The sequence below is a fragment of the Dreissena polymorpha genome, unplaced genomic scaffold (genome assembly GCF_020536995.1).
Source record: "Dreissena polymorpha isolate Duluth1 unplaced genomic scaffold, UMN_Dpol_1.0 chrUn006, whole genome shotgun sequence".
Taxonomy (NCBI): Eukaryota; Metazoa; Mollusca; class Bivalvia; order Myida; family Dreissenidae; genus Dreissena; species Dreissena polymorpha.
This window is the reverse complement of record NW_026273320.1, coordinates 632,465-659,167: the sequence shown is the minus strand read 5'-3', so window position 1 is coordinate 659,167 and position 26,703 is coordinate 632,465. Positions and strand designations below refer to the sequence as shown.

The 26,703-nt window shown below is 36.5% G+C and overlaps 1 protein-coding gene across 4 annotated transcripts in view; it reads left to right on the top strand.

The window, feature by feature from the left end:
* LOC127863351 (tetratricopeptide repeat protein 21B-like) overlaps positions 1-26,703 on the top strand; it is a 55,684-nt gene that overhangs the window by 566 nt on the left and 28,415 nt on the right. For 2 of the 4 annotated variants that reach the window (XM_052402775.1, XM_052402774.1), the window contains exons 2-19: positions 1,835-1,964; positions 2,661-2,771; positions 3,255-3,319; positions 4,280-4,381; positions 5,018-5,100; positions 5,670-5,870; positions 6,865-6,949; positions 7,692-7,790; positions 8,179-8,371; positions 9,677-9,774; positions 10,195-10,302; positions 10,553-10,585; positions 11,311-11,403; positions 13,135-13,264; positions 14,443-14,600; positions 15,828-15,942; positions 16,330-16,445; positions 17,841-18,079. In XM_052402775.1, coding sequence (XP_052258735.1) covers positions 1,835-1,964; positions 2,661-2,771; positions 3,255-3,319; positions 4,280-4,381; positions 5,018-5,100; positions 5,670-5,870; positions 6,865-6,949; positions 7,692-7,790; positions 8,179-8,371; positions 9,677-9,774; positions 10,195-10,302; positions 10,553-10,585; positions 11,311-11,403; positions 13,135-13,264; positions 14,443-14,600; positions 15,828-15,942; positions 16,330-16,445; positions 17,841-18,079 — 2,159 coding nt within the window. The remainder of the gene's footprint in view (positions 1-1,834; positions 1,965-2,660; positions 2,772-3,254; positions 3,320-4,279; positions 4,382-5,017; positions 5,101-5,669; positions 5,871-6,864; positions 6,950-7,691; positions 7,791-8,178; positions 8,372-9,676; positions 9,775-10,194; positions 10,303-10,552; positions 10,586-11,310; positions 11,404-13,134; positions 13,265-14,442; positions 14,601-15,827; positions 15,943-16,329; positions 16,446-17,840; positions 18,080-26,703) is intronic. The other 2 variants (XM_052402777.1, XM_052402776.1) reach the window with 1 other exon arrangement.

The following is a 26,703-nucleotide window of genomic DNA, read 5'->3' as shown; positions in this document are numbered from 1 at the left end:
TTTTGTGCGCAACATTCAAGCCCCTTATCAGACACTTAATATCAACAGATTGCAATAATATTTACATACCTGTGTAGATAATTCATTTCTCGATAATGTTCCGTAAAAATATGTAATGACACTTTGAATTTTGCACGCCTGAGCAATTTAAATCCAACCACTATTCAAATTTTCAATATTTCTCGATTAGCTAGCTGTGTAAATATTAATCGATAATACAGCCTCGATGTAAAGCATGTGGAAGAATAAACGGCGTTAAATACAGTTTGCGTTCGTCTGTTGTTGTGCAGAGCATTCTATAGTAAACCGATGTTATAATACTTTTGTGGATTAATTAAGCATTGTTTTTTCTCAAGTGACAATTAAAAAGTTCTGAAATAAATAACATCTTTTATTTTATTATGGTACATAAATAATAGTGATACAGATCGTACAGTATACCGTTCTATGTAATGTAGAATGTAGGTACATAAAACAACACAGACACAGGTGCGAAAAAGACGTGCATAAAAAGTTGCTGAAACTTAGAAGAGTGAATAAAACCTGCACCATATTTGTTTTGAACATATGCTTAATAAATCGACAAAGATGAGCATACTAGATCTACTTAGGTAAAAGTCAGGGTTAAAAGCTCATGTTAAATAAAATTACGCGTACACGTTACACCGTAATGCCTTCTGCAGATTGGTTCATATGTAAATCAGTTTCATGACATGGCGACAGGTCACTGATTGTTTTGCGATTTAAGCAGAAGTTTAACTGAAGAATTTATGCCTTTCTAACTTCAATTCGAAGATATTTGAGATAAAAATGGACTTCTTAACTAAAACATTATGAGTTGGTAATGTTATTTTGCAATTTTACGCAAATTGATGAAAATTTATACTTTCTGGTGTCCACCACATAATTGACTTTTCCCTGATAAGACGGTCCAAAGAATTTAGCCCATATAAAAAGTATCTCTAAATTCTTTGCGCGTCTTATAAATAAGACTACCAATTAAGGAAAGCGAGGAATAAACTTCACAAGCACATTAAATTTACCTGAATGGCAGCCTACGAAAGTTATCCTTTGCATGCTACCTAAAAAATACTACGATATTTCAACACACTATTCTTGCTGACATTCAATTTGAAATTTCGTCGTTATCGACTGAGGCTAATCAAATATCACGATGTGCAAAAGATTGGTTTACTATTACCTTACCAATAGCGACACTTTTTGTCAACAATACAACAGTTCCCAATATGGTGGATAGAGCGTACGAAAGAATAAGAAAGCAAATAAAAAGCAATCATTTCTTGCTTTAATGGTACCATTTGCATGAGTTTGTGCTTTAAACAGGTAAACATTGATAAGTTTTTGCAGTATCAGTGTTCCTCAGCCTTTGCAGTGGTGATACATTTTTGCACCTTTTGACAAAAGACAGTGCATTGCAACTCTCAGCAACCCTTTGCGTTATAAAGCTGATAGTTGATTTATTGCAACTACCTGTGACTATTTTTAATGCAATCACAGAATTATTTGCGATAATTGAATCATTTGTAATTTACACACATTTTTATTAGGGAAATAGTCATCACCCACTTCTGGTAGTTTTTTAAAGTAATTTGAAAAAAGTCTGTTAGAAAGATAAAAAAACAGTTGACTAATAACCCTATGATAAATGGGCATGAACATTTTCATCTATAATTAAATATGTTCATGAAGAGGATGTAAGTGAATCTGAGTCTTCAAGACAGCAAGCAAACATTATCATAAAATTGATATTAGATGAGTGATCATTTCCGCAAAAAGGAACTTAATGTGTATAATAATCATTACATTTTCACAGGCCAAGATCCACTACTACTGTAGGGAAGGCTATTACTGCCACATGGAGGAAGCAGCTAATGATGGGCTGAAGAAATATGCAAATGACAGTGTTCTTAAATTTTACAGAGCTTATGCCATGGTCTTGCAAGGTATTATTAAAGCAAGTTGAATTAAATAAACAGAAAATTATTCACGTTTTTTGTAATAATAGAAGTATACTAATTCTAAGAGTGTATGATCACTTGGTAATTACAAGCATTTTGAAGACTGCTAAGCATTTTAACTTTTTGTTTAAATATTCAAAGAAAAATTTAACACACATATTTTGTCATTCATACTTAAATGATGTTGGGCTGAATAGGTCAGTTGGTGCAAGATTTGACTGCAAATCGACGTTTGCTTGTTTGGGTTTCTAGCCCAGGCTCATTACTTGTGTGGGGTTCAGATATAATTAATTTCCTCCTACTTCTGATTAAAGCTAGACAGTTGTCAGTTTAATGGCATAAGTATGTGCTCGTAGTACTGGTAGTCTTGCTTACCCAGCAACATTGTGATTAGGTTAAATGACTGTCACAAGATTACTGAAATAATGTTTAATGTGAACAAAAACTGACTTTATAAGTGTTTTATCTTCACTAATCAACAGGTTTTGATATATATGGCTTTCATCATTCAAAAAGCCTGAACTTCATTATTTGACTGAGATGTCATGTAAAAAATTAGTTTCCTGTTCACTATGTTTGTGGAATGACCTTAGAAGGAATGATTATAAATTAAATAGCAAGGATTCAGTTTAATGAGTAGCATGGAGCTATCCGCTGTAGTCTTTATTAACCTGATTTCAGATCGTGTCCAAGAAGGTATTCGTGAACTGGATATCCTGAAGGACAAACGTGATGTGAACCTTTGTTCTACCATGGCCCTCATGTTGGCTCATAAGAAAGTGCAGTCTGCTGGTAAACTTGTATTTTAATCTATATTAGAAGCAAATTATACATTAAAACTAAATCCTTTTTTCACTTTTCATTTCCAATGGCAATGTTTGAGTTATTTCTTTACACAAAAGTCAATAATGGAATAAATGATTTGTTTTCAAAGTTCGTTGTAAAATAATCAGCAGGTTATAGTGCTAATGAACAGAATTTGGACTGTACACTGTCTTGTTATTTAAAATGCAATATCTATAACATCAAATCTTAGTTAGAGTTCCTTCATAGTATAATGGTAATGTTAAGAATGCTGCATAACATAATTTGGGAGTAAATTGTGAATTTATCTGAAGTTGAACAAATCCAGTGCCCTACAGGTATAAGCAGATTATCATGCAGCTATAACTACTTGAAAGTTATTGTATAGACAATTCAAGTGATTTCACTATAATGAAAACTTAATAACTCATTGATATTCATCTTGCATTAATTTGGATCTATTTGATTTAGATCGTGAAGCTGTCACAGAACTAGATGCAAAACTTAAGGAAGAAAGGAAACAATCTGGAGAAATGGTACTGTCATAAAGGGTGTGCTAGACCAGAAACTTGATACTGCTTGACTGGATTTTCAAACATTGATGTTTGTCTCATGCCAGTACTTAATACATTGTTGCAATGCAGTCAGTCACAAAAGACTGCCACAAATGTCAGTCATATAATAGTAATTATTTTGTTCTTGTATAACCAGTCCACTTAGAAGTCCTTTGCTTTATGTTTCACTACTAAAGGATTAAAACTTCTGAAATGTTTGTGATGTGAGATTAAATATAATTTGGTCCATGAACAACATCTCGCTATCTTCTATGGAGTTTTCAATGTGACATGCACTAACTTTAGGCACTTTACATATTAAATTGACCCACATCATGCAAAAATGGGTCTGATGCCATATGTGCACAGCCTAGCTACAGTTCATCCTGTGCGTCAGCGTAGTCTAGTCAGGAGCTACGCTGTCTGCCATAAAGTAATGCAAGGTTTCATGGTATCATAAACAGACATGGAAGCTCCTTACCAGACTGTGCATATGGCACGAGACTCATTTTTGCATAAAATGGGTCATATGATAACGATACGAAAAGATAAAATGTTCACAATGACATTTTGATGTGTGGGAATTATACTGCCCATGATAAAATGTGTATGGCTGAGAATTGTTTGTAACCCAGTAAACAAAAGATAAATAACAAAAACTTTTTCTTAGATCTGTCATGCTATAAGTGTTTATATTCTGAGGCTTGTTCCAGAGTTGTCACTAACATCAATGAAAAATTTTGCACAAAAAAATGATCTTGTTTTATTGAATTAGATTGTAATCATCATCATATAATAATGTTTTAACAATTATGATTTTTAATTATTTAATTCAAGAAGACATGTTAGCTTTTCATTTCATGTTTCATTGAAGCAATGTCTACATATTTTACATTTTTAATACTCTATTTATACTATATTTGGAATGTTATGTTTTACCAGGGGTTATACTATGCTGGTCTATTCCTGTTCCTGACTGGAAAGCATGACAAGGCCCGAGAATACATAGACAGGATGCTGAAGCTAAATGCTGAAAACGGTGATGTAAGTTAGTGTGTTAACAATTATGTATGATGTAATGTTGATGCTAATTAGCCTGTCAACAATGCCTTAGATGCACAGTTTTGTAAGCTAGCTCTTAAACAACAGTGTATGACGCAAATCAGTTGGTAAAAAACAATCATTCATCTTAAACACTGATGGTGGCACAAGAGATGGTTAAAAGTAAAGCTTAACATTAACATAAATTATTCTTTTGAAATTGCTTTTAGCAAATTTCAGGTCATGTTAATGTATTAGAATAATATTTTTATAGACATTATCATGTGTATTGTATTTTGTCAATGTTTAATTCATGTTTTATAATATTCAAACCTGTGAGAAAGTAAGACATCACTGCCAAACCTGTCAGACGGTTAGAGAACTAAAGCTTATTTGCAATGTCTGACAAGCACTGCCAGACACAATTTCTGACAACATTCTGACTTACTTGTAATATTTAGACATTGTCTCAGACAGATCCTAAGTACGAGTAGGTTTCACAGAGTCTGATGTTGTTTTGCTTCTGTCTTCAATATTTACCAATCCTGTATCCAAAAAATGGTGATTGTTGTTTGCAATGAAAGTTCATTGATTTATATTGTAAATTTTGTGTAATTAAGTACTTAGTATGTTTTTTAGGGTCTGGTGTTGAAAGGCTGGATTGAGCTCATGAGTGGTAGAGAAGTTAAGAAAGCTTTGAAGTTCTTTGATGATGCTTTAGCGTAAGTTTACATGTTTGTTAGATGCTAGTTAGACACTAAACCAAAGTAATTATAGTCCGCAGAACAGACAGCTACAGTTTATAAAAAGTGATCCATAATAATCCCCCGCCATCGGCGGAGGTATATTGTTTTGGCGTTGTCCGTCATTCCGTCCGTCCAACTTTCCGTCCGTCCGGAGCCATATCTTGGAAGTGCTTTGGCCGATTTCATTGAAACTTGGTATGAGTATATATATATATATGGATAAGGGGATGATGCATGCCAAATGGCATTGTACACCATCTGTTAATAACGGAGTTATGGCCCTTTGTAAAAAAAATGCTTTTTTGAGTGTCAAATATAACACTTTTGTGTCCAGAAGCATATTGGCGGGGAATATCAATTCAACAAATTTGCTTGTTTGTTTTGTATTTACTTGGTAATTCGATTATCTAACATATATTAAAACAAATAATTTAAAACGTTTAAAGTACTTTAACATTATAAGTACATAGATGTTCTGTTTGAAAATCCTGTATATTTGTGGTAAAACAATTGTGTATCAAACTTGTTGATGACATTTTATCTAGCAAACAAGGTGGGAGTAAGAACATTGATGGTCTGTTTGGTAAATCCCGTAACTTTGAGGCAAAGCACAACTACAGCGGTGCTCTGGATGCAGTCAATCAAGTGATTGTGCATTTCCCAAACTTCTTACCTGCCTTGATTGAGAAAATGAGGCTGCAACTCTGTCTACAAGATTGGGAGTCCACAGTAGAAACATCTCAAAGGTTAGCTTTCACATACCTTAACTTAAATTAGCAGTGTGCAAACAAACAAAAAGTGATCCTTTATTTTAAATAAAAGGTGAAAATCACCGCATTTTCAAAATAAATTAATGAAAACAGCACTTTTTATGAGTAAAATACACATTAAGCCAATTGGTTCAGTTTATTCAATGTAAATAATTTATATTGCAGTTATAGCCCTACTATACGTTATTAGGGATTAATGCTTTTCATATATAGACTTACAGTGTGTTTTTTCTTTATGGATAACAGTCCACAACATTAAACTGCTTAAATTTAATGCCCTTGAAAGCCACAAGAGGGTTCAATATTTAGTATGCAACAACATATTTGGATTCTCTACACAATTTGTTAAAATCATGCACATAAGATCAAAAAGGCCACACTCTGGGGGTCTCAGGCTATATAGGACTTGTATTTCAAAATAACTGTTTATGAAGTGTTTTTCAACAATGGAACCACAATGTTATATCTGGTAGGATAAATGGTAAAGTCGTCATTATTGTGATAAGCCTATCGATATGTGTTGACTTTAGATGCATAAAACAAAATGTCAGTTCCCAGTGGATTATAGTGCTGGTAGGTTAATTTTGGGGCAAATTGTGTGTTTTCTCTCTATATATATATTGGTTTACACCAAATACCAATGTGGTATAAATCCTGTCAGTTTATTTAAGTATTCATTACCAGTAAGTTGATTTTTAATATACTGAAAATATAAGTGTGTTAGTATGACCCTTTTTTACTCAGAAGCAAAGTGAAAATGGCCATATTCAACCAGCAAGTTACTCCCAGTCTGTTCAGGTTTTATTCTGTTAGCTGCTCTTCAGGACCTTATGGTGGGAAATGAAGCCTTAATAACTTGAATCTAATAAGGAAGGTTTTTTATTTGATTAGATTTTCTAAAGGAGTACAAATGCGACAAAGTGCGTGTATGAGAGGTAAAGGGATAAGTGCTGTATTTGTGTGCTTATAGAGCCCTGGGAGTGGACCTGCACTGTCTGGAAGCCATGCGCTACCAGGCCCTACATCTGCTGTGCAGGGAGGGCAACTATCCAGAGGTATGGGAACCATTGGAAGTTATCAGTGACATGAGGAGTTTTCTGTGAAAACTAATATGCAGGGAGGCCTGTTGTGTGTGGGGGGTTGTGAGGCATTTATGATTGATGTCGTGTGTAAAGTGATTCATGATATGAGATGTATCTTGTGTTAAGTGATATGAGAGATGCAATGTGCCATGAGTGTTTTGAAAGAAGCCTCTTCAGTCTATGCAGTCTGATCTATAGCTGCACTGTACTCTTACAGTAGATTTATGTTTGGAGGAATTTCCTTGAAAAATAAAATACAATACAAGCAGTAAGTGTCTGCATATTGCACTGACTGATCTAGAACAAAACTGTACACACAACTGATTTAAGTCCAGTTTTCTCATGATGCATCTAATAATTATGAAGGTTGATCACAATTTTTAAGAGCTTCAATTTATAGGTCAGTGACAATGGCCTGTTAGTGCATCATCCATGGCTGGAAAACAGTGAGCTCTTAATCAGAGGTGACTTGAAGACAGTGGTTGCTCAAGTGTTGATTGACAAAGTATGCTGCTTCAGCTTAGAATGTATGCGTCCTAGATTTGTATCATAATTTATATGTGCCTTACGGCAACAAAAGATTGACCCCTGAACCCTATCAGAAATAAGTTTTCAAACATTCACAGTAACAGGCTTTTACCAACTCATAATATTATCAACAAGAATTTGGCAGTCATTCATTAGTGTTTTATTAAAATGTGCTTGTGTTTGCTAGGCTGCCAGCAAGATCGGAGACATCATTACCACTCTAGACCGGTTTGAGTCTAAGAATGCGTCCCTCTACTGCAGTATGGCGGAGGTCTTCTGCAGGATGGTGAGTAGGACCGATAGGTAATAGTAAAACAAATAAAGAAATCGTAATTTGATATTGGGAACAAGCAAAGGGATGACATATGTTATATTAATTTGACAATTTATGTGAACAGTATTAAAATGAAATTTTTAAATAATTGTAAGAACATGTAAGAAAGTGTTCTTAAAAGGGTCTTTTTTTTTACATTATCTGCTTAACTTCTTGAAAGTTGCAATATCAATAATATCTTTAAAAGTCTAATGTAAGCAGAGGCCCCAGTATTGGGAGGGTTCTCTGCTTCTGTTCTTAAGACACCAGATACAAGTTCTACGCCGCAAATCTTCTCAATAACTTATGCGGATAGATATGAACTAACCTTTTTTACCCTTTCTCTGACCCCATATTTCAGTGTGGTCGAAACCCTTTGGTCCTCCAGCAGACGTACACTCTGATGGAGCGTGCAGTCAGTCTGAGCTCGGGCAGCGCAGAGTACATCACAGAGCTGGGCTTCCAGCTGCTGCTACAGGGCAAGGTCAAGGACGCGCTGCGGTGCTACAAGAACGCCATGAAGATTGACGAGACCAGTGTAGCTGCTTTGACTGGTAAACAGCAGTGGTTTCTGTTAAATATAGGAAAATAGAAGGATATATTGGAGGTTATATTGATAGGCTTGAAATATAGGAAAATAGAAGGATATATTGGAGGTTATATTAAAAGGCTTGGAGTATGAGTGCAGCGTCGCTGCTTTGACTGGTAAACAGCAACAGTTTGAGTTAACCCTTTACCACTCAGGTACACACTTTGATGTGTTTACAGTCCCTATGACAATTAATTTAAGTTCAAGACCTTTCTCTATAGATTCAAGTTTTAAAGGCTTCATATCCAATCCTAAGGTACAGATCAGCAGCAAACAGCATAAAACCTGAACAGACTGCGAGTTACTGCTTGCTGGTTGCATATAGCCTTGTTCACTTTTCTTCTGAGCAAGAAAGGGTTAAATATAGAGAAATACCAGGATACATATGAGTTTACATTGCGAGGCTTGTAATAACGGATGTGTGAGCCTTTCAATTATAGTACATGTATTTTATGTTTTAAATGGTTAGAGGTACAGATACATAGTCGTATCATGCGAATATGAGTATTATGCTATATAGGGCCATTGTAGCTGCTGACCAGACTGCACATCTTTGCATTCTGGTCAGGGCTTCTCTGTCCACTATAAAGGAATGCAAGGTATCATGTTCTCATTAGCGGACAGGGTAGCTCCCTGTGGCTTTATTGGGGACATGGTAGCTCCTGACCAGACTGCACAATTGTGAAGGTTTATCTGGATCTACTCAGGCCACATATGGCATATGGTCCATTTTAGCGTGATGTTGATCATTCATACTATCATACCACAATATGTTATATATGTCACTCATTGTAAAGATGTGATATAAAGCCTTGGGGTCACAATATTCTTGCCCTGCCTATTGTCCATTTCCTTTTTGTTCAAAACTAATTGCATGATTTCATCTTGCATCTTTTAAAACAAATTTTATAACAAACTTGTCCTCCCCATTGTCCACTTTAAGAAATGGATGCCCCGTTACTTATATAAGATATTTTACAGTTTCGTCTGCTAAAGCGTTATATGCATTTATCAATTGTAATCAAAAACACAGAAAATTTTGCCATATTTTCCCTCTAGTTACTATTTATTCTTTTACATAAATGTTTGAGTATTCTAGACATGTCTTGTTTGATAAATTATTTCAATGGCATTTTACCAGGTCATGTGCTGTTGTATGCAGATGAGATGGAATACATTGTTTGCCAATATTAAAACACTAGAAGTAAATAGAAATCCATTTACATCATCATGGAAACTCCCAATGTTTGATTAATTTCTATTTTTTCAGGCATCATCCGCTGTCAGTTGCACGAGAACCAGATAGATGATGCTGCACAGCAGTTGGAATTCCTAGGTGAAATCCAGCAGAGCATTGGAACATCCACTGTAAGTTACTGTTATTACTCTTTAAGATTTAGAACTTAGTGTGACATAGTGTTATCTCAACTACAAGTTGATTTCAAACTCCCAATTAAAATCTTTACATAAAATGTGCTTTGTATGCAAGTCTTATAGATCTACTCAAGTAGTTGTTTTTTTAATGTAAAGACAAAGTCACAGAATATCTGTTTTTAGTTTGTCAGCTGCATGCATGCCACAATGTTGAAATGGTTTTGGGGTTTGCCTTGGGTCAAAGAGGTCCTGAGTTTGATCCTAACTCTGATGGTTCTCAATATCTTTGAAAGACACTAGTATTGGTTCTAGCCAGGAATCAGGCTCAATAAGAGTGTTTCTATAAGTCCAAGAGTTCTGATGAAATCAAGCTAAAATAACTGGCATCATGGTCAGTGCTTATTCCTCTTACAGGACCTTTTATACATGAGTGCAGTGTTGGCCATCAAGAGGTCTGCAGGGCCGGAGAAATGTATCGAACAACTCAACAACTGTATTGAAACACATTTCAAAGCCTTGAAGGTAATCATTACAATATTGGTTTAATTGTACTGAATTCTGGATTATATCATTGTTAAAAAAAATGTTTACCAAACCAACATGTGTATGTTAAAAGCGCCAAATTTAAAGTTTAGAACACATGAACAAGTATTTGAAAAGCACATGATTGAATAAAGGTTGTTTAAGGTTTCTTTGGTAAATTTTATTTTGTTGCACACTAGATGAAAAATTAACTTATTCCTCCATGTTGTTACCTTAATTTTCTTATAAGGATGAAGGGTTTGGACGCATCAAAGAGGGTGATGTAGGTATCAGTTTGTTAAGTGTTGGCAAGTTCTGTTGAATAAAATGTTATTATTTTGTTTATTTCACTGTGTCATGAGAACACATGATATAAGCTGAGCTCTGGGAAAACTAGGTTTGCATGTGCCTAAAGTGTTAGCCCACATTAGTCTTTGCAGTGCGCTTATACTAAAATAGGACGATACTTTCGTCTTTTATAGAATGTTTGTTTAACAGAGGTCGTTTTTCAACAAAACATTATCTAGGCTGAATGTGTCGTCCCTGATTGGCCTGTGTAGACTGCACAAGCTAATCTGGGCTGCTACTTTAACACTCAAGCATTTAGCCCAGACTTCCCAGAGACTGACAGGCTGGCTGTCAATTTAATGTTGAATTGCATGAAACAGCAGGTTCATACGTTGTGTAAAATACTAACGGTTGAGCAAAATAATCCTTATACAATACAAGATAAGTGATCATCTTGGACGGAAACTGAGGTACAATGGTTGTATCAGCAACATAAAAAACATAAATAACTCAAACATAATTTGCTCCACTCTTCTGTCCATGGCTGTATATCAAACGGTTTGAAGTTCATCCATTCAAAACCAACTGGCATAGAATAGCTCTGCAAAATCAGCCCATCTTTGGTCAATCCAGTCTTTCATGGACCCATTTCTAAAGGTTAATTTTAAGCTTATGTAACATATTGATTTTCAACTCCTGACATGTTCATGGTTATTGCAGGGCTTTCCGTTGGGACTTCAGTACTTCAAGATGCTCAACCCAGACTTCCTGCTGCAGGTCATCAAGGATTATCTGTTGTTTGCCCCTCAGAAGGTGAGTGCACTTTAACCCTTTGCCACTCAGATACACATTTGTTCTTGTCTGTATTAGCTCAGAAAATCCAAATAAATAAGCCATTTCTTAATAGGTCCAGTTTTTAGGCTTCATCTTCAACCCTAACGTACTTGTGAGCAGCAAACGGCATACAAACCTGAACAGGCTGTAATAACACCCAGGCTGTTCTGGTTTTATGCTACCACATGTGGTACATATTACTGTTTTGGCATCTTTCAATCAGTAGGTTTTGTAGACCTCCTCAATAGAGTTAGTTTTGCTATTTGTAAACCAGACTTATTGAATTATTGCATTGTGTAACCTATGTATTTCCTGTTCCGTAGCCTCCAGAAGGGAAACAGGTATTCCCCATGCACTGTCACTGTTTGTAGTTGTGGCCGCAGGGTAGATTCCAATTTAAAGTTCATACAAATTTACCTGACACTAACTTGTTTGCATTATTCTGACATGATTTTTACAAATATGTCTATATATCTGTAGACAAAGAACACAAAGTATTTTAAACTAGCCAATTAAGATTGTTAAAAATGCCGAAACGCTGTAAATATTGTTGAATCATGTTATAAAAAAGGTTTGCTTTATCCATGTTAATTCCTCAGTAAACAATGCTTTTAGTTTTGATGCATGGCAATGAAACCATTTGAGCTAAACCCTCATCAGTTATTGATTACACATCAGAACTCTAAATTCACTTTTAACAATAAAGCAAAATAATATTTCTTACATAAAAGTTTGTTTTACTTTGGTCAAAATGTATTTAAAACATTCCATTTTGGAATTGTAATTATTTTATCTGAAAGTATATAACATAATGACTTAAATAAGCTGTGGACTAAATTCAACCCCAATTCAAAACAGGACTTTTAATATATATTTTATTACAATAATTAAAATGCTTACAGCTACCGGTATTAGTATCAGGTTATTTGGGTAAAGCTATAGCATACTTGTCTTATGTTTAAGCTATAGGTTTCCAAATCAATGTTGCTTAAAAAAAAACTTTTCTTCATTGCACTTTTTAAGTTTTAATGTTGTAATTCCAATGGTTTACCATTTATCTAATTAATAGTGTGATTTCAGCATTCAGTTTGAATGGAAACAAAAATCGCAAGAATGTCAATTATACAGAACATTTTCTCAAATTGTTTGCTTTATTATTTATGTTTTTTCCCCTTTAATTTTCCCTGTGACAAATATGTTCATAGCCATCCCAGTTCATATACTGTCGTGGACATATTGGTTTTAATTAAAACAGTAGATTGTTTTTTCCCATTCTGTTAAACCATGCTTTGTGTGGTTTTTTTTAGATCAGAATATCTGGGACATATATTGTGCACTGCAAGGGAATTCTATGTTGTTGATTTTGGTGTATGTTGCATGTAGAGGTCCACTCAACATTTAAGCTCTAAATTAATTCTGTTTCATGCTACAGTATTGCTATTTAAAATAACAGGGAAGAAAGAAAAACACACAAACTGTGAAGTTGTTGTGAATTATTAAAAAATAAAATAACTTATTTTCTCTATGCCATAAACCTGACACTGGCAGTTTTTTTGTTACATGCAGTATTTTCAGGTTAACTTTTAATGATGCATATATTAGTTTCATATGTACGTAATGATGTTTCTTTTAATTAAGTCTGATGTACCTTATGAAAACATAAAAATAACAGAAATCACCCTATTATGGCTAGTTTTCTGCTTGTTTCAGCCGGTGACGCCAGGGCAGGCAGTGAACCCAGTACTGAAGCGCTGTAACCAGGTGCTGGACCCACTGACCCGGGCTGTTCCAGGCCTGCTGGAGGCCCTCTTCCTAATGGGCCATGTTAAGTTCCTAGCAGGTGAGCATGGGAGAATTCTGTTGTGAAAATTTGATCGTTTAATTTCTTGGAGGAAAGGAAACTGCGGAAATTACCAGGGTCCGATGTCTTGAATATTCTCAATTATTGAGTTCAACTGAGATTTCTATTCAGCTGAGTGTTGAGAATGTCGGTCAGAACACAAACAAAACACACAAAAACATCTGTAAGAATATGCACGTATCTTCTCAAACTCTGTGTTGAGTCAGACTCAAAACTAAAAATATATCTTCTGTGAACACCAAATGCTCTGTGAGCATGATGAGCACTAATGGCAGACTTTATATCTGTATGTGTATCACTATCTGCTATTTCATCGTCCCTTGTCCCCCATCACTCATATCGTGCCTGTATTTTCCTGTCAAGCAAGTGAGATAGAGCCTGCCATAGCCAAACTGCAGCACTGTATTGAGCTGAAGATAAAACTGCAGAATTTATAAATGAACGTTTATGCCCCTGTTCGATGTATGCCTATATTATTCCCCAGGTGAGATCCAGTTGGAAAGAAAATGGCAAAATTTAAAACTTTTAGTTTACAATTTGTATGTCCCTGTTCTCTTTATTCTCCACTTTTCCCCAGGTGAGATTGAGACAGCCCAGTCTACAGGGAGAGAAGACCAGAATTGATAACTTAATGTTTATGTCCCTTTTCAATGTATGCCCATATTTCCTCCAGGTGAGATATAGCCAGCCCAGTCTACTGGGAGAGAAGACCAGAATTGATAACTTAATGTTTATGTCCCTTTTCAATGTATGCCCATATTTCCTCCAGGTGAGATAGAGCCAGCCCAGTCTACTGGGAGAGAAGACCAGAATTAATAACTTAATGTTTATGTCCCTTTTCAATGTATGCTCATATTTCCTCCAGGTGAGATAGAGCTAGCCCAGTCTACAGGGAGAGAAGACCAGAATTGATAACTTAATGTTTATGTCCCTTTTCAATGTATCCCCATATTTCCTCCAGGTGAGATATAGCCAGCCCAGTCTACTGGGCAAGAAAACAGCAGATTTGATAACTTAATGTTTATGTCCCTTTTCAATGTATGCCCATATTTCCTCCAGGTGAGATGGAGACAGCCCAGTCTACTGGGAGAGAAAACAGCAGATTTGATAACTTAATGTTTATGTCCCTGTTCATTGTATACCAATTATTCCCCCAGGTGAGGTAGAGCCAGCCCAGTCCACTCTACAGCACTGTATAGAGGTGGAGCCCACATTCTCTGATGCCCACATCCTCATGGCCCAGATACACCTGCACCAGAACAACTTCAAGCTGGCCAACCAATCACTGGAAGTCGGCCTTAGCCACAACTTTGAGGTGTGTGCAGGTGTCAACTGTTGCAATCCAAGGAATGTCATGTAAATGGGTCTTATGTAAAATGGAGCCAGTGAAGCTCCAGACCAGCCAGCGCAATTGCACAGGCTGGTCAGGTGGTATCCTATGGGGAAATGAGAACACTAAGCCCTATGTAACTAAAGCCCTATGTAACTATAGCCCTATGTAACTATAGCCCTATTAAACTATAGCCCTATGTAACTATAGCCCTATGTAACTATATCCCTATGTAATTGTAGCCCTATATAACTGTAGCCCTATGTAACTATAGCCCTATGTAACTATAGCCCTATGTAACTATAGCCCTATGTAACTATAGCCATATGTAACTATAGCCCTATGTAACTATAGCCCTATGTAACTATAGCCCTATGTAATTATAGCCCTTTGTAACTATAGCCCTATGTAACTATAGCCCTATGTAACTATATAGGGGACAGGGCACCTCTTGAACAGACTGCATGGATACACAGGCTGGTCTGGAACTGCGAAGGGCGTATGCAACTTAAGACCCATTTTTGCTTGACGCTTATTAAATTATTCATGTAGTGCATTTTTTATTGAATAACGTAATAAAAGTACAGGTACACCTGACCTTTTCACAGATTTTGGCATGTATTGAAGTTTGTCATGTAATGCTTTATAGTGATAAATGTAAACATTGGATCTAAAAAGCTCCAGTAAAAAACAAGAATACAATTATACAAAGAAAAAAAGTAACCATCAACTGCGCTGGAACCACTGACCCCTGGATGAAAAAGTCTAATGCTCAGGCCATTTGGCCATCCGTGCTCATACAATTAGAGATGTATTTTTTACTTTATATAAGCAATCCTCGAAATGTCACTAAATATGAAGACAACAACAGAACTCTCCAAATTATTCAATCCTTTCGCGTTGCAATGCTTAATAATTTTCAGATTTTTAAATCGTCAGAGGATGTATATTATGGATAAGTTAGAGCATGGTAAATGTTCAGAATTACTGTTTCCTCACCAAATATCATACATACAACAAAAAATTTGCGAATCAGAAACAATTTTTTTTAATTTTGTCAATTTACCAAAAAGTGAAAAGGTCCCTTTAATCCACCTTGTTTAATGTATTTGTTGAATGCAATTTGCTTATGAGCTGCACTTTAAGTTTTGCTCTGCCCATTCCACACAACTTTATGTCATTAAGTACACTGTAATGATGTTATTTTACTAGGTACGAGATCACCCGCTGTACCACCTGATCAAGGCTCGTATACAGAAGAAGCAGGGGGAGAATGAGGAGGCAGTGCGCACACTTCAGATGGCCATGTCGCTGCCGGGAATTAAAGGTATTGCAAATAAGAATATTATATGAGGAAATATTGCAAAAAAAAATTAAAAGGGGTTAAAAATCTAAGGGAAGGAAGGAATTTTACCTGAAATGGTAAGGTCTCTTCAATGGTCTAACATTGGTGTAAAAACTTATGATAGTCATTACCTAGACTCAGGCAGAGATCAAACATGTTTGTGAAAAAAAATGCAATTGCAGTAAAACAATTCACATTTCTTAAATATTGTAAAATTTGCATATCAAATACAGTCCAGTAAAAGAGCATCTAGTGTGAAGTCCAAGTTGTGGAGTTATAGTCGTTATACAAAATTTTATTACCGGTATTGGTATCATCAAACAAATAACTATGACTTTATTGGGTTTAACCACATGCTTTCGATGTCAGGTGCCCGTGCGGGGTCAGCATCATCAAAGCGACCAGTGAAAACCAGCATCAGCACCAATGATCGTGTGTCAGTATACCTGGAGCTAGCAGAGGCCCTGAGGCTGCTGGGAAATCAGGTATGCCTTATGCAAGGTGTTAAGTAAATGTAGCTGTGATGTCAGGGCCATGCTGTAACGTACTGTAACCCAAGGTTTGTCCATCAGAATCTGGATCCTGTGAAAACTCAAAAGTTCATAAGTAAGGTTGATGAAACTTGGTATGTGGATGAATAGCCATATGGGGAAAATGCATGTTATAATTCATTATTTTTGTCAGACAAAAAGTGTAGTTGTTATGGTTACGCTAATGAAGAAGCAGAAAATATATGATCCTATGACCACTCAAAAAGAAATTAAGCTTGATTGATGAAACTAATTGAAATCTTGTTCTTACTCCGACAACATAGACCTGCCAGGGTAGTGCTGTTTTGTCTGGGAGAAAGCTATTAATACATCTAAAGATATAAGATTACTATCTGAATAACCCAAAATGGAATGTTACACTTTCACTAAGTTTAATTGAAACTGTGACAAGTATGTGTATGAATGTGGTTGACATTCATATTATTATACATCTGTTTATAACATCCAATTAGCTGTTGTCATTCAAACAACGTACAGGCCTTTTTCTGCCTATCTCACGGGTCTGTTAGTCGGACCCATTCCCAATGCCAAATATGCATATTTTTTCCCAATTCTCAAAAAAAATATCCCAATTTAAAAAAATAAAATAAAAAAAATTCTTTTTTCTTTTAGAAAGAAGTGTCTTATGACTTGTGATTATTAGACTCAATATCTCAATTTTATTTTTTAAACAACCTACAAAATATATAACCATAATTTATATGTTTTTTATCCAAAATGACTGGAAAAACCCCTGCCGAAATAATGCTTTTGTCGATGAAAATTCTTCCCAAGTTGGAAGATTTCGCGACTCGAAAAATCCCAATTTTGCTAGGTACTTTTTTCCAAAATAGACAGAAAAAGGCCTGACGTAACCCTCCAAACCCTCCAATATTCAACTGTTCTAATGCCACATACTTAAATATATTCAGTATAGGACAGTCAAAGTTTCACCTAACATTTCTTAGTCTTTTGCAATAGTTTAATTCATTCAAAATCAATATCATTTTTATTGTATAAAAACTAGATATATTGCCTATGTACACCTACTTAAAGTAATAAACCTTTAAATTAAACCTTGTGAAATAATTATCTCAATAATCGTAATATTATTATAAGGGCATTAATCTGTCCAACAATATATCTGAAAATGTCATTAAATGATGTGAGTTCTTGCAATCTTGCACAGACTTAAAATTGTAAGATGTTAATCATTAAAATAATCAAAATATAATCCTATTTAAGCGGAAAGTGTTGTCCCATATTAGCCTGTGAAGTCCACATTTTGCCCATGCATTAAGCCATATTTTCCTTAAGCAAAGTTTAAACGACCTTCATGTCCACCTACAGCATGAGGCTGCTAAGATCATGCAGGATGCCATCAATGACTTCCAAGGCACCGGGGAAGAAATGCGTATCACCATCGCCAACGCAGACCTGTCAATCGCCCGCGGCGATGTGGAATCCGCCCTCACCATGCTGCGAAACATCGGCCCTAATCAGCCTTACTTCGTGCAGGCTCGGGAGAAGATGGCGGATATATATCTGCACCATCGCAAAGACAAGAAACTGTATGCCAGCTGTTACAGGTAAGTGGATATGTTATTAACTGGCTGTTTTGGTAGAAAAGAAAAAGAGCCTCGCTATTGGAAAAAAAGGGCTTATTTAATGAGCGTAAAGTGTCGTCCCAGATGAGTTTACTGTAAAACCATTAAATTTCGTGTGGTACGAATTTTCGTGCATTTCGTTGGTCAGCTGAACCACGAATTCAAGTTCCAACGATTATTTATACATTTTTAATCCGAAATCGGTAATTTCCGAATGTCATTTTCAATTTTTGATTGAGATATGCTAGTTAATACAATATGTTGTTTTCTTGATAAGTGTTTGGGTAAAAATACTTTTAAATCAAGCACGGTATTTAAACTGTACATCAACGATTGTTAGCTCATCTATTTTTTGAAAAAAAATTATGAGCTATTGTCATCACCTTGGCGTCGGCGTCGGCATCCGGTTAAGTTTTGCGTTTAGGTCCACTTTTCTCAGAAAGTATCAATGTTATTGCATTCAAACTTGGTACACGTACTTACTATCATGAGGGGACTGGGCAGGCAAAGTTAGATAACTCTGGGGTGCATTTTGACAGAATTATGTGCCCTTTTTATACTTAGAAAATTGAAAATTTGGGTTAAGTTTTGTGTTTAGGTCCATTTTATTCCTTAAGTATCAAAGCTATTGCTTTCATACTTGTAACACTTACTAACTATCATAAGGGGACTGTGCAGGCAAAGTTATGTAACTCTGACTGGCATTTTGACAGAATTATGTGCCCTTTTTATACTTAGAAAATTGAAAATTTGGTTAAGTTTTGTGTTTAGGTCCACTTTATTCCTACAGTATCAAAGCTATTGCTTTCATACTTGCAACACTTATTAACTATCATAAGGGGACTGTGCAGGCAAAGTTATGTAACTCTGACTGGCATTTGGACAGAATTATGGGCCCTCTATACTAAGAAAATTGAAAATTTTGTTTAGTTTTGTGTTTTGGTCCACTTTACCCCTAAACTATCATAGATATTGCTTTCATACTTGGAACACTCGCAAACTATCATAAGGGTACAGTAAAAGGACAAGTTGCATAACTCTGGTTGTCATTTTTACGGAATTATGGCCCTTTTTTGACTTAGTAACTTTGAATATATGGTTAAATTTTGTGTTTCGATCCACTTTACTTCTAAAGTATCAAGGCTATTGCTTTCAAACTTCAAATACTTTCATGCTATCATGAGGTTACTCTTACATGACATACCACAATAGACTCCACCCAAACCATCCCCCGTGCCCTCCCCCCCCCCCCCCCCCCCGAATACCCCCCCCCCCCCCCCCCCCGAATTTTTTTTTTTTAAGATCATCTCACAAATGACCACCACGCCCTGACACTATACTATAACCCCCCCCCACCCCACCCCCCCCCCCCCCAATTTTTTTTTTTTTGAAACGGTTAAAAAACACAAATATTTATTTTTATTATTTTATGTTTGAAATACCGTCCAACCATCGCACCCAAGAATACCCCCCCCCTTCCTCCCCACCCCCGAATTCCCCCCCCCCCCCTCCCGAATTCCCCCCCCCCCTAATTTTTTTTTAAGATCATCTCACAAATGACCACCACACCCTCACACTATACTATACCCCCCCCCCCCCCCCCCCCCCCGAATTCCCCCCCTAAATATTTTATTTTTATTTTTATTTTTTTAAGATCATCTCACAAATGACAACCACTCCCGCACACTATACTATATCCCCCCCACCCCACCCCCCCCCCCCCAATATTTTTTTTGAAATGGTTAAAAAACACAAATATTTATTTTTAGCTCCACTGGCCAAAGGCCATCGGGGCTTATGTCATGGTCCTGTGTCCGTTGTGTGTGTGTCCGTGCGTGCGTTAACTTTTTCTTTAAACATCTTCTTCTCCTAAACTACTGGTCCAAATCTGATGACATTTCTCAGGAATGTTCCTGTGGTGAACCTCTTTCAAATTTGTTCAAATTATGCCCCTGGGGTCAAATTTGACCCTGCCCCGGGGATTCAAAACATTGAAAATTTGCTTATATAATGCCTATTTTGTGCAAACTTTATAAATCTTCTTGTCCATAACCATTAGGCCTAGGGCTACCAAATTTGGTATGTATTGACATCTTATAGTCCTCTATCAAGTTTGTTTGCATTATGCCCCTGGGGTCAAATTTGACCCTGTCCCGGGGGGGTCAAAAAATTGAAAATTTGCTTATATAAGGCCTATTTTGTGCAAACTTTAAAAATCTTCTTGTCCATAACCATTGGGCCTAGGGCTACCAAATTTGGTATGTAGTGACATCTTATAGTCCTCTACAAAGTTTTTTCAAATTATGCCCCTGGGGTCAAATTTGACCCTGCCCCGGGGGGGGGGGGTCAAAAAATTGAAAATTTGCTTATATAAGGCCTATTTTGTGCAAACTTTAAAAATCTTCTTGTCCGTAACCATTGGGCCTAGGGCTACCAAATTTGCTATGTAGTGACATCTTATAGTCCTCTACCAAGTTTTTTCAAATTATGCCCCTGGGGTCAAATTTGACCCTGCCCCGGGGGGGGGGTCAAAAAATTGAAAATTTGCTTATATAAGGCCTATTTTGTGCAAACTTTAAAAATCTTCTTGTCCGTAACCATTGGGCCTAGGGCTACCAAATTTGCTATGTAGTGACATCTTATAGTCCTCTACCAAGTTTGTTCAAATTATGCCCCTGGGGTTAAATTTGACCCTGCCCCGGGGGGTCAAAACATTGAAAATTTGCTTATGTAAGGCCTATTTAGTGCAAACTTTAAAAATCTTCTTGTCCATAACCTTATGGCATAAAGCTACCAAATTTGGTATGTAGTGACATCTTATTGTCCTCTACCAAGTTTGTTCAAATTATGCCCCTGGGGTCAAATTTGACCCTGCCCCGGGGGGTTAAAAAATTGAAAATTTGCTTATGTAAGGCCTATTTTCTGCAAATTTTAAAAATCTTCTTGTCCATTACCATTGGGTCTAGGGCTACCAAATTTACCATGTAGTGCCATCTTATAGTCCTCTACCAAGTTTGTTCAAATTATTCCCCTGGGGTTAAATTTAACCCTGCCCCAGGGGGTTAAAAAATTGAAAATTTGCTTATATAAGGCCTATTTTGTGCAAACTTTAAAAATCTTCTTGTCCATAACCATTGGGCCAAGGGCTACCAAATTTGGTATGTAGTGACATCTTATAGTCCTCTACCAAGTTTGTTCAAATTATGCCCCTAGGGTCAAATTTGACCCTGCCCCGGGGGGTCAAAAAATTGAAAATTTGTTTATATAAGGCCTATTTTGTGAAAACTTTAAAAATCTTCTCGTCCATTACCATTGGGCCTAGGGCTACCAAATTTTGTATGTAGTGGCATCTAATAGTCCTCTACCAAGTTTGTTCAAATTATGCCCCTGGGGTCAAATTTGACCCTGCCCTGGGGGGTCAAAAAATCAAAAATTTGCTTATATAAGGCCTATTTTGTGCAAACTTTAAAAATCTTCTTGTCCATAACCGTATGGCATAGGGCTACCAAATTTGGTATGTACTGACATCTTATAGTCCTCTACCAAGTTTGTTCAAATTAAGCCCCTGGGATCAAATTTGACCGTTCCCCAGGGGTCACAAAATTGAACATATGCTTATATCGGGCCCATTTTGTGCAAACTATAAAAATCTTCTTGTCCATAACCATTGGGCCTATTTCTACCAAATTCGGTAGGTAATGACATCTAATAGTTCTTTACTTAGTTTGTTCAAATTATGCCCCTAGGAACAAATTTGACCTTGTCCCAGGGGTCACAAAAATGAACATATGCTGACATCTTATAGTCTTCTACCAAGTTTGTTCAAATTAAGCCCCTGGGATCAAATTTGACCGTTCCCCAGGGGTCACAAAATTGAACATATGCTTATATCGAGCCCATTTTGTGCAAACTATAAAAATCTTCTTGTCCATAACCATTGGGCCTATTTCTACCAAATTCGGTAGGTAGTGGCATTTAATAGTTCTTTACTTAGTTTGTTCAAATTATGCCCCTGGGAACAAAATTGACCTTGCCCCAGGGGTCACAAAAATGAACATATGTTTAAATAAGGCCTATTGTGTGCAAACTTAAAAATCTTCTTGTTCTTAATTATAGAGCCTAGGGCTAATAAATTTGGTATGTAGTGATATCTAATAGTCCTCTACCAAATTTGTTCAAATTATTCCCCTGGGCTCAAATTTGACCCGGCCCAGGAGGTCACAAAACTGAACATATGACGTTTACCAATGGAGATTACTGCGGCCGTTTGGCTGTGACCAACAACATCAACATCTTGTAAACATGAGATAAAACCCTGTCATTTAGTGCCATTTTAGGTCAGATGGTGACTGCTTACAAAGGCATTGAAGTAAGAACATGTGTTATGAATGTTTTTCTTACAAACTGAAAAAAGTCGGGTTTTATTTAAATATGTCGAAAGTGACCATATATCCGGATGAAAATATTTTGGATGACATGTTAATTTCATGTCTTTTTTATAGTGTTAAAACCAGTTTAATAATATATTATTGATTTTAAAAACACAGCTTCCATGAACATAATTATTTCAAGGAAAGTCAATATATGATACTGCACGGTAAACTCAAACTTTGTATCGAAGAGAGGGTGTTGAAATTAATGAAGTGCAATGTCTTAGCTATCGTATATGCTGCTTTTTAATAACTAATGATTCATTGTTCCATTTGTGAATCGTGACTGATCATGAATTGTTGAAATGATTGTCAATTGCTCAACAATCCATATATATTTCTGACCATTTTATAATTTTTTAGCTCATCTATTTTTTGAAAAAAAATTATGAGCTATTGTCATCACCTTGGCGTCGGCGTCGGCGTTGGCGTTGGCGTCGGCGTCCGGTTAAGTTTTGCGTTTAGGTCCACTTTTCTCAGAAAGTATCAATGCTATTGCATTCAAACTTGGTACACTTACTTACTATCATGAGGGGACTGGACAGGCAAAGTTAGATAACTCTGGCGTGCATTTTGACAGAATTATGTGCCCTTTTTATACTTAAAAAATTGAAAATTTTGGTTAAGTTTTGCTTTTAGTTCCACTTTTCTCAGTAAGTATCAATGCTATTGCATTCAAACTTGGTACACTTACTTACTATCATGAGGGGACTGGGCAGGCAAAGTTAGATAACTCTGGCATGCATTTTGACAGAATTATGTGCCCTTTTTATACTTGGAAAATTGACAATTTTGGTTAAGTTTTGTGTTTAGGTCCATTTTATTCCTTAAGCATCAAAGCTATTGCTTTCATACTTGCAACACTTACTAACTATCATAAGGGGACTGTGCAGGCAAAGTAATGTAACTCTGACTGGCATTTTGACAGAATTATGTGCCCTTTTTATACTTAGAAAATTGAAAATTTGATTAAGTTTTGTGTTTAGGTCCACTTTATTCATACAGTATCAAAGCTATTGCTTTCATACTTGCAAGATTTATGAACTATCATAAGGGGACGGTGCAGGCAAAGTTATGTAACTCTGACTGGCATTTGGACGGAATTATGGGCCATTTATACTTAGAAAATTGAAAATTTGGTTAAGATTTATGTTTTGGTCCACTTTACCCCTAAAGTATCATAGATATTGCTTTCATACTTGGAACACTCACAAACTATCATAAGGGTACAGTAAAAGGACAAGTTGCATAACTCTGGTTGTCATTGTTACGGAATTATGGCCCTTTTTTGACTTAGTAACTTTTAATATATGGTTAAATTTTGTGTTTCGATCCACTCGAAGTATCAAGGCTATTGCTTTCAAACTTCAAATACTTACATGCTATCATGAGGTTACTGTACCTGGCAACTTGAATTTTACTTTGACCTTTGAATGACCTTGACTCTCAAGGTCAAATTATTAAATTTTGCTAAAATTGCCATAACTTCTTTATTTATGATTAGATTTGATTGATACTTTGATGAAACTACTCTTACCTGACATACCACAATAGACTTCACCCAAACCATCCCCCGTGCCCTCCCCCCCTCCCCCGTGCCCTCCCCCCTCCCCCCCCCCCCCTAATTTTTTTTTTTTTTTTTTTTTTTTTTAAGATCATCTCACAAATGACCACCACACCCTCACACTATACCCCCACCCCACCCCCACCCCCCCCCCCCCCCCCAATTTTTTTTTTTGATTTTTTTTTTTTTTTTTTTTTTTTAAGATCATCTCACAAATTATCACCACACCCTCACACTATACCCCCCCCCCCCATTTTTTTTTAAAACGGTTATGTTTGAAATACCGTCCAACGATCGCACCCAAACCCCCCCCCCCCCCCCCCCCCCCCCCCCCCCCCGATTTTTTTTTTTTTTTTTTTCGCTTTTTTGGAAGATAATGTAATAAATATCCACAACCCCACACTATACACCCCTCTTCACTCCACTCCTCCCTCCTTTGTGATTGAAAATGAGAGTCCCTTCACCTTTAAAAAGAAAATAGATGAGCGGTCTGCACCCGCAAGGCGGTGCTCTTGTTTAATATTAGTTATGAATTGATCTTAGAAGTCAAATGTATTACTTAATTAAATACATTTATAAATATAAAGAAATAATCTTTAGATTATCATAATATTCTCAGGCTTGTTGGTCTTAGGGATGTGTGGGTTGATGAGCAATTTCTCCTTTTTAGCCGGATTTTTTTCGAAAAAATCTCGGCTTATAGATTGATGTTGTCGGGCGGGCGGGGGGGCGGGCGGGTGGGCGGGGTGGCGGCGTGCTCGAAAATGTTAAAGTTCTTATTTCATGGTATAACTTTGGTATGCTTGGACCTAGAGTCTTCAAACTTGACATGAAGGTTGGCCAGGATTAACAGATGACCACTGGTCATTTCAAGGTCATTCATTTGAAGGTCAAGGTCACTGTGACCTTCAATATAAAAAATGTTAAAGTTGTTATAACTTTGGTATGCTTGGACCTAGAGTCTTGAAACTTGACATGAAGGTTGGCCATAACTAGTTAGTAACCACTGGTCATTTCAAGGTCATTCATTTGAAGGTCAAGGTCACTGTGACCTTGAATGTAAAAATGTTAAAGTTCTTATTTCATGGTATAACTTTGGTATGCTTGGACCTAGAGTCTTCAAACTTGACATGAAGGTTGGCCAGGATTAACAGATGACCACTGGTCATTTCAAGGTCATTCATTTGAAGGTGAAGGTCACTGTGACCTTCAATATAAAAATGTTAAAGTTGTTATAACTTTGGTATGCTTGGACCTAGAGTCTTGAAACTTGACATGAAGGTTGGCCAGAACTAGTAAGTAACCACTGGACATTTCAAGGTCATTCATTTGAAGGTCAAGGTCACTGTGACCTTGAATGTAAAAATGTTAAAGTTGTTATAACTTTGGTATGCTTGGACCTAGAGTCTTGAAACTTGACATGAAGGTTGGCCAGAACTAGTAAGTAACCACTGGACATTTCAAGGTCATTCATTTGAAGGTCAAGGTCACTGTGACCTTGAATGTAAAAATGTTAAAGTTGTTATAACTTTGGTATGCTTGGACCTAGAGTCTTGAAACTTGACATGAAGGTTGGCCAGTACTAGAAGATGACCACTGGTCATTTCAATGTCATTCATTTGAAGGTCAAGGTCACTGTGACCTTAAATGTTAAAATGTTAAAATTGTTATAACTTTGGTATGCTTGGACATAGAGTCTTCAAACTTGACATGAAGCTAATTGTCAATTCAAGTTCATATTTGTGACCTTAAATGTTATTGTTGTTCATGTATATGCATGCATTCAAAACATAACACAAGGTTTGCTCATGCCTTGAAAAGTACTTACATTTCATTTTGACCTTTGAACAATATTTCAGTAATTTAAGTATTGCATTGACAAAAACACGAAAGGTACTTTCCTGTCATTTAAATCAAAAATCCGGCTTCAATGCGGTCATCTCCGACCGCGGAACTCTTGTATCACAATTATTTCTACCCTACCTGATCATTTCCTTCATATTCCATTTTAATTCAATTGACGTCTGCAACCTCTTTCAAATTGGGAAAGTCCAAAATGTGTTGTTTGGTAAAGGGTTAAGGAATTTTGATTCCTATGGGTCTTGTGAATCTGTTTCAAATCAAATGCGTAGATTTGATCTTCAGCATCTAAAAATATGTGAAATAGAAAGAACGACAATATATTTTGGAGAGATAAATGTACCTACATGATAAGCAAAGGACCTGTGCAACAATTCCCAGGCTTTTTTGTCTGTTTAGTTAACACGGTAGTAACTTTTTCCATATATAAAAATGCTCATCCTTCCAACTTTAAGCGCCCAATGGGACGAGGGATAGAAAGAGAAAGTCACAATTTGCTTGAGTACATTTCAACCCATGCGCATTACACGTTTTTTTCGCAAAGAAAAAACAGTGGAGCGATGCAGGGCCATCATGGCCCTCTTGTTATTATTTTATGTTTGAAATACCGTCCAACCATCGCACCCAAGAATACCCCCCCCCCCCACCCTCCCCCCCCCCCCCTGAATTCCCCCCCTAATTTTTTTTTACATTTTTTTTTTTTTAAGATCATCTCACAAATGACCACCACACCCTCACACTATACCCCACCC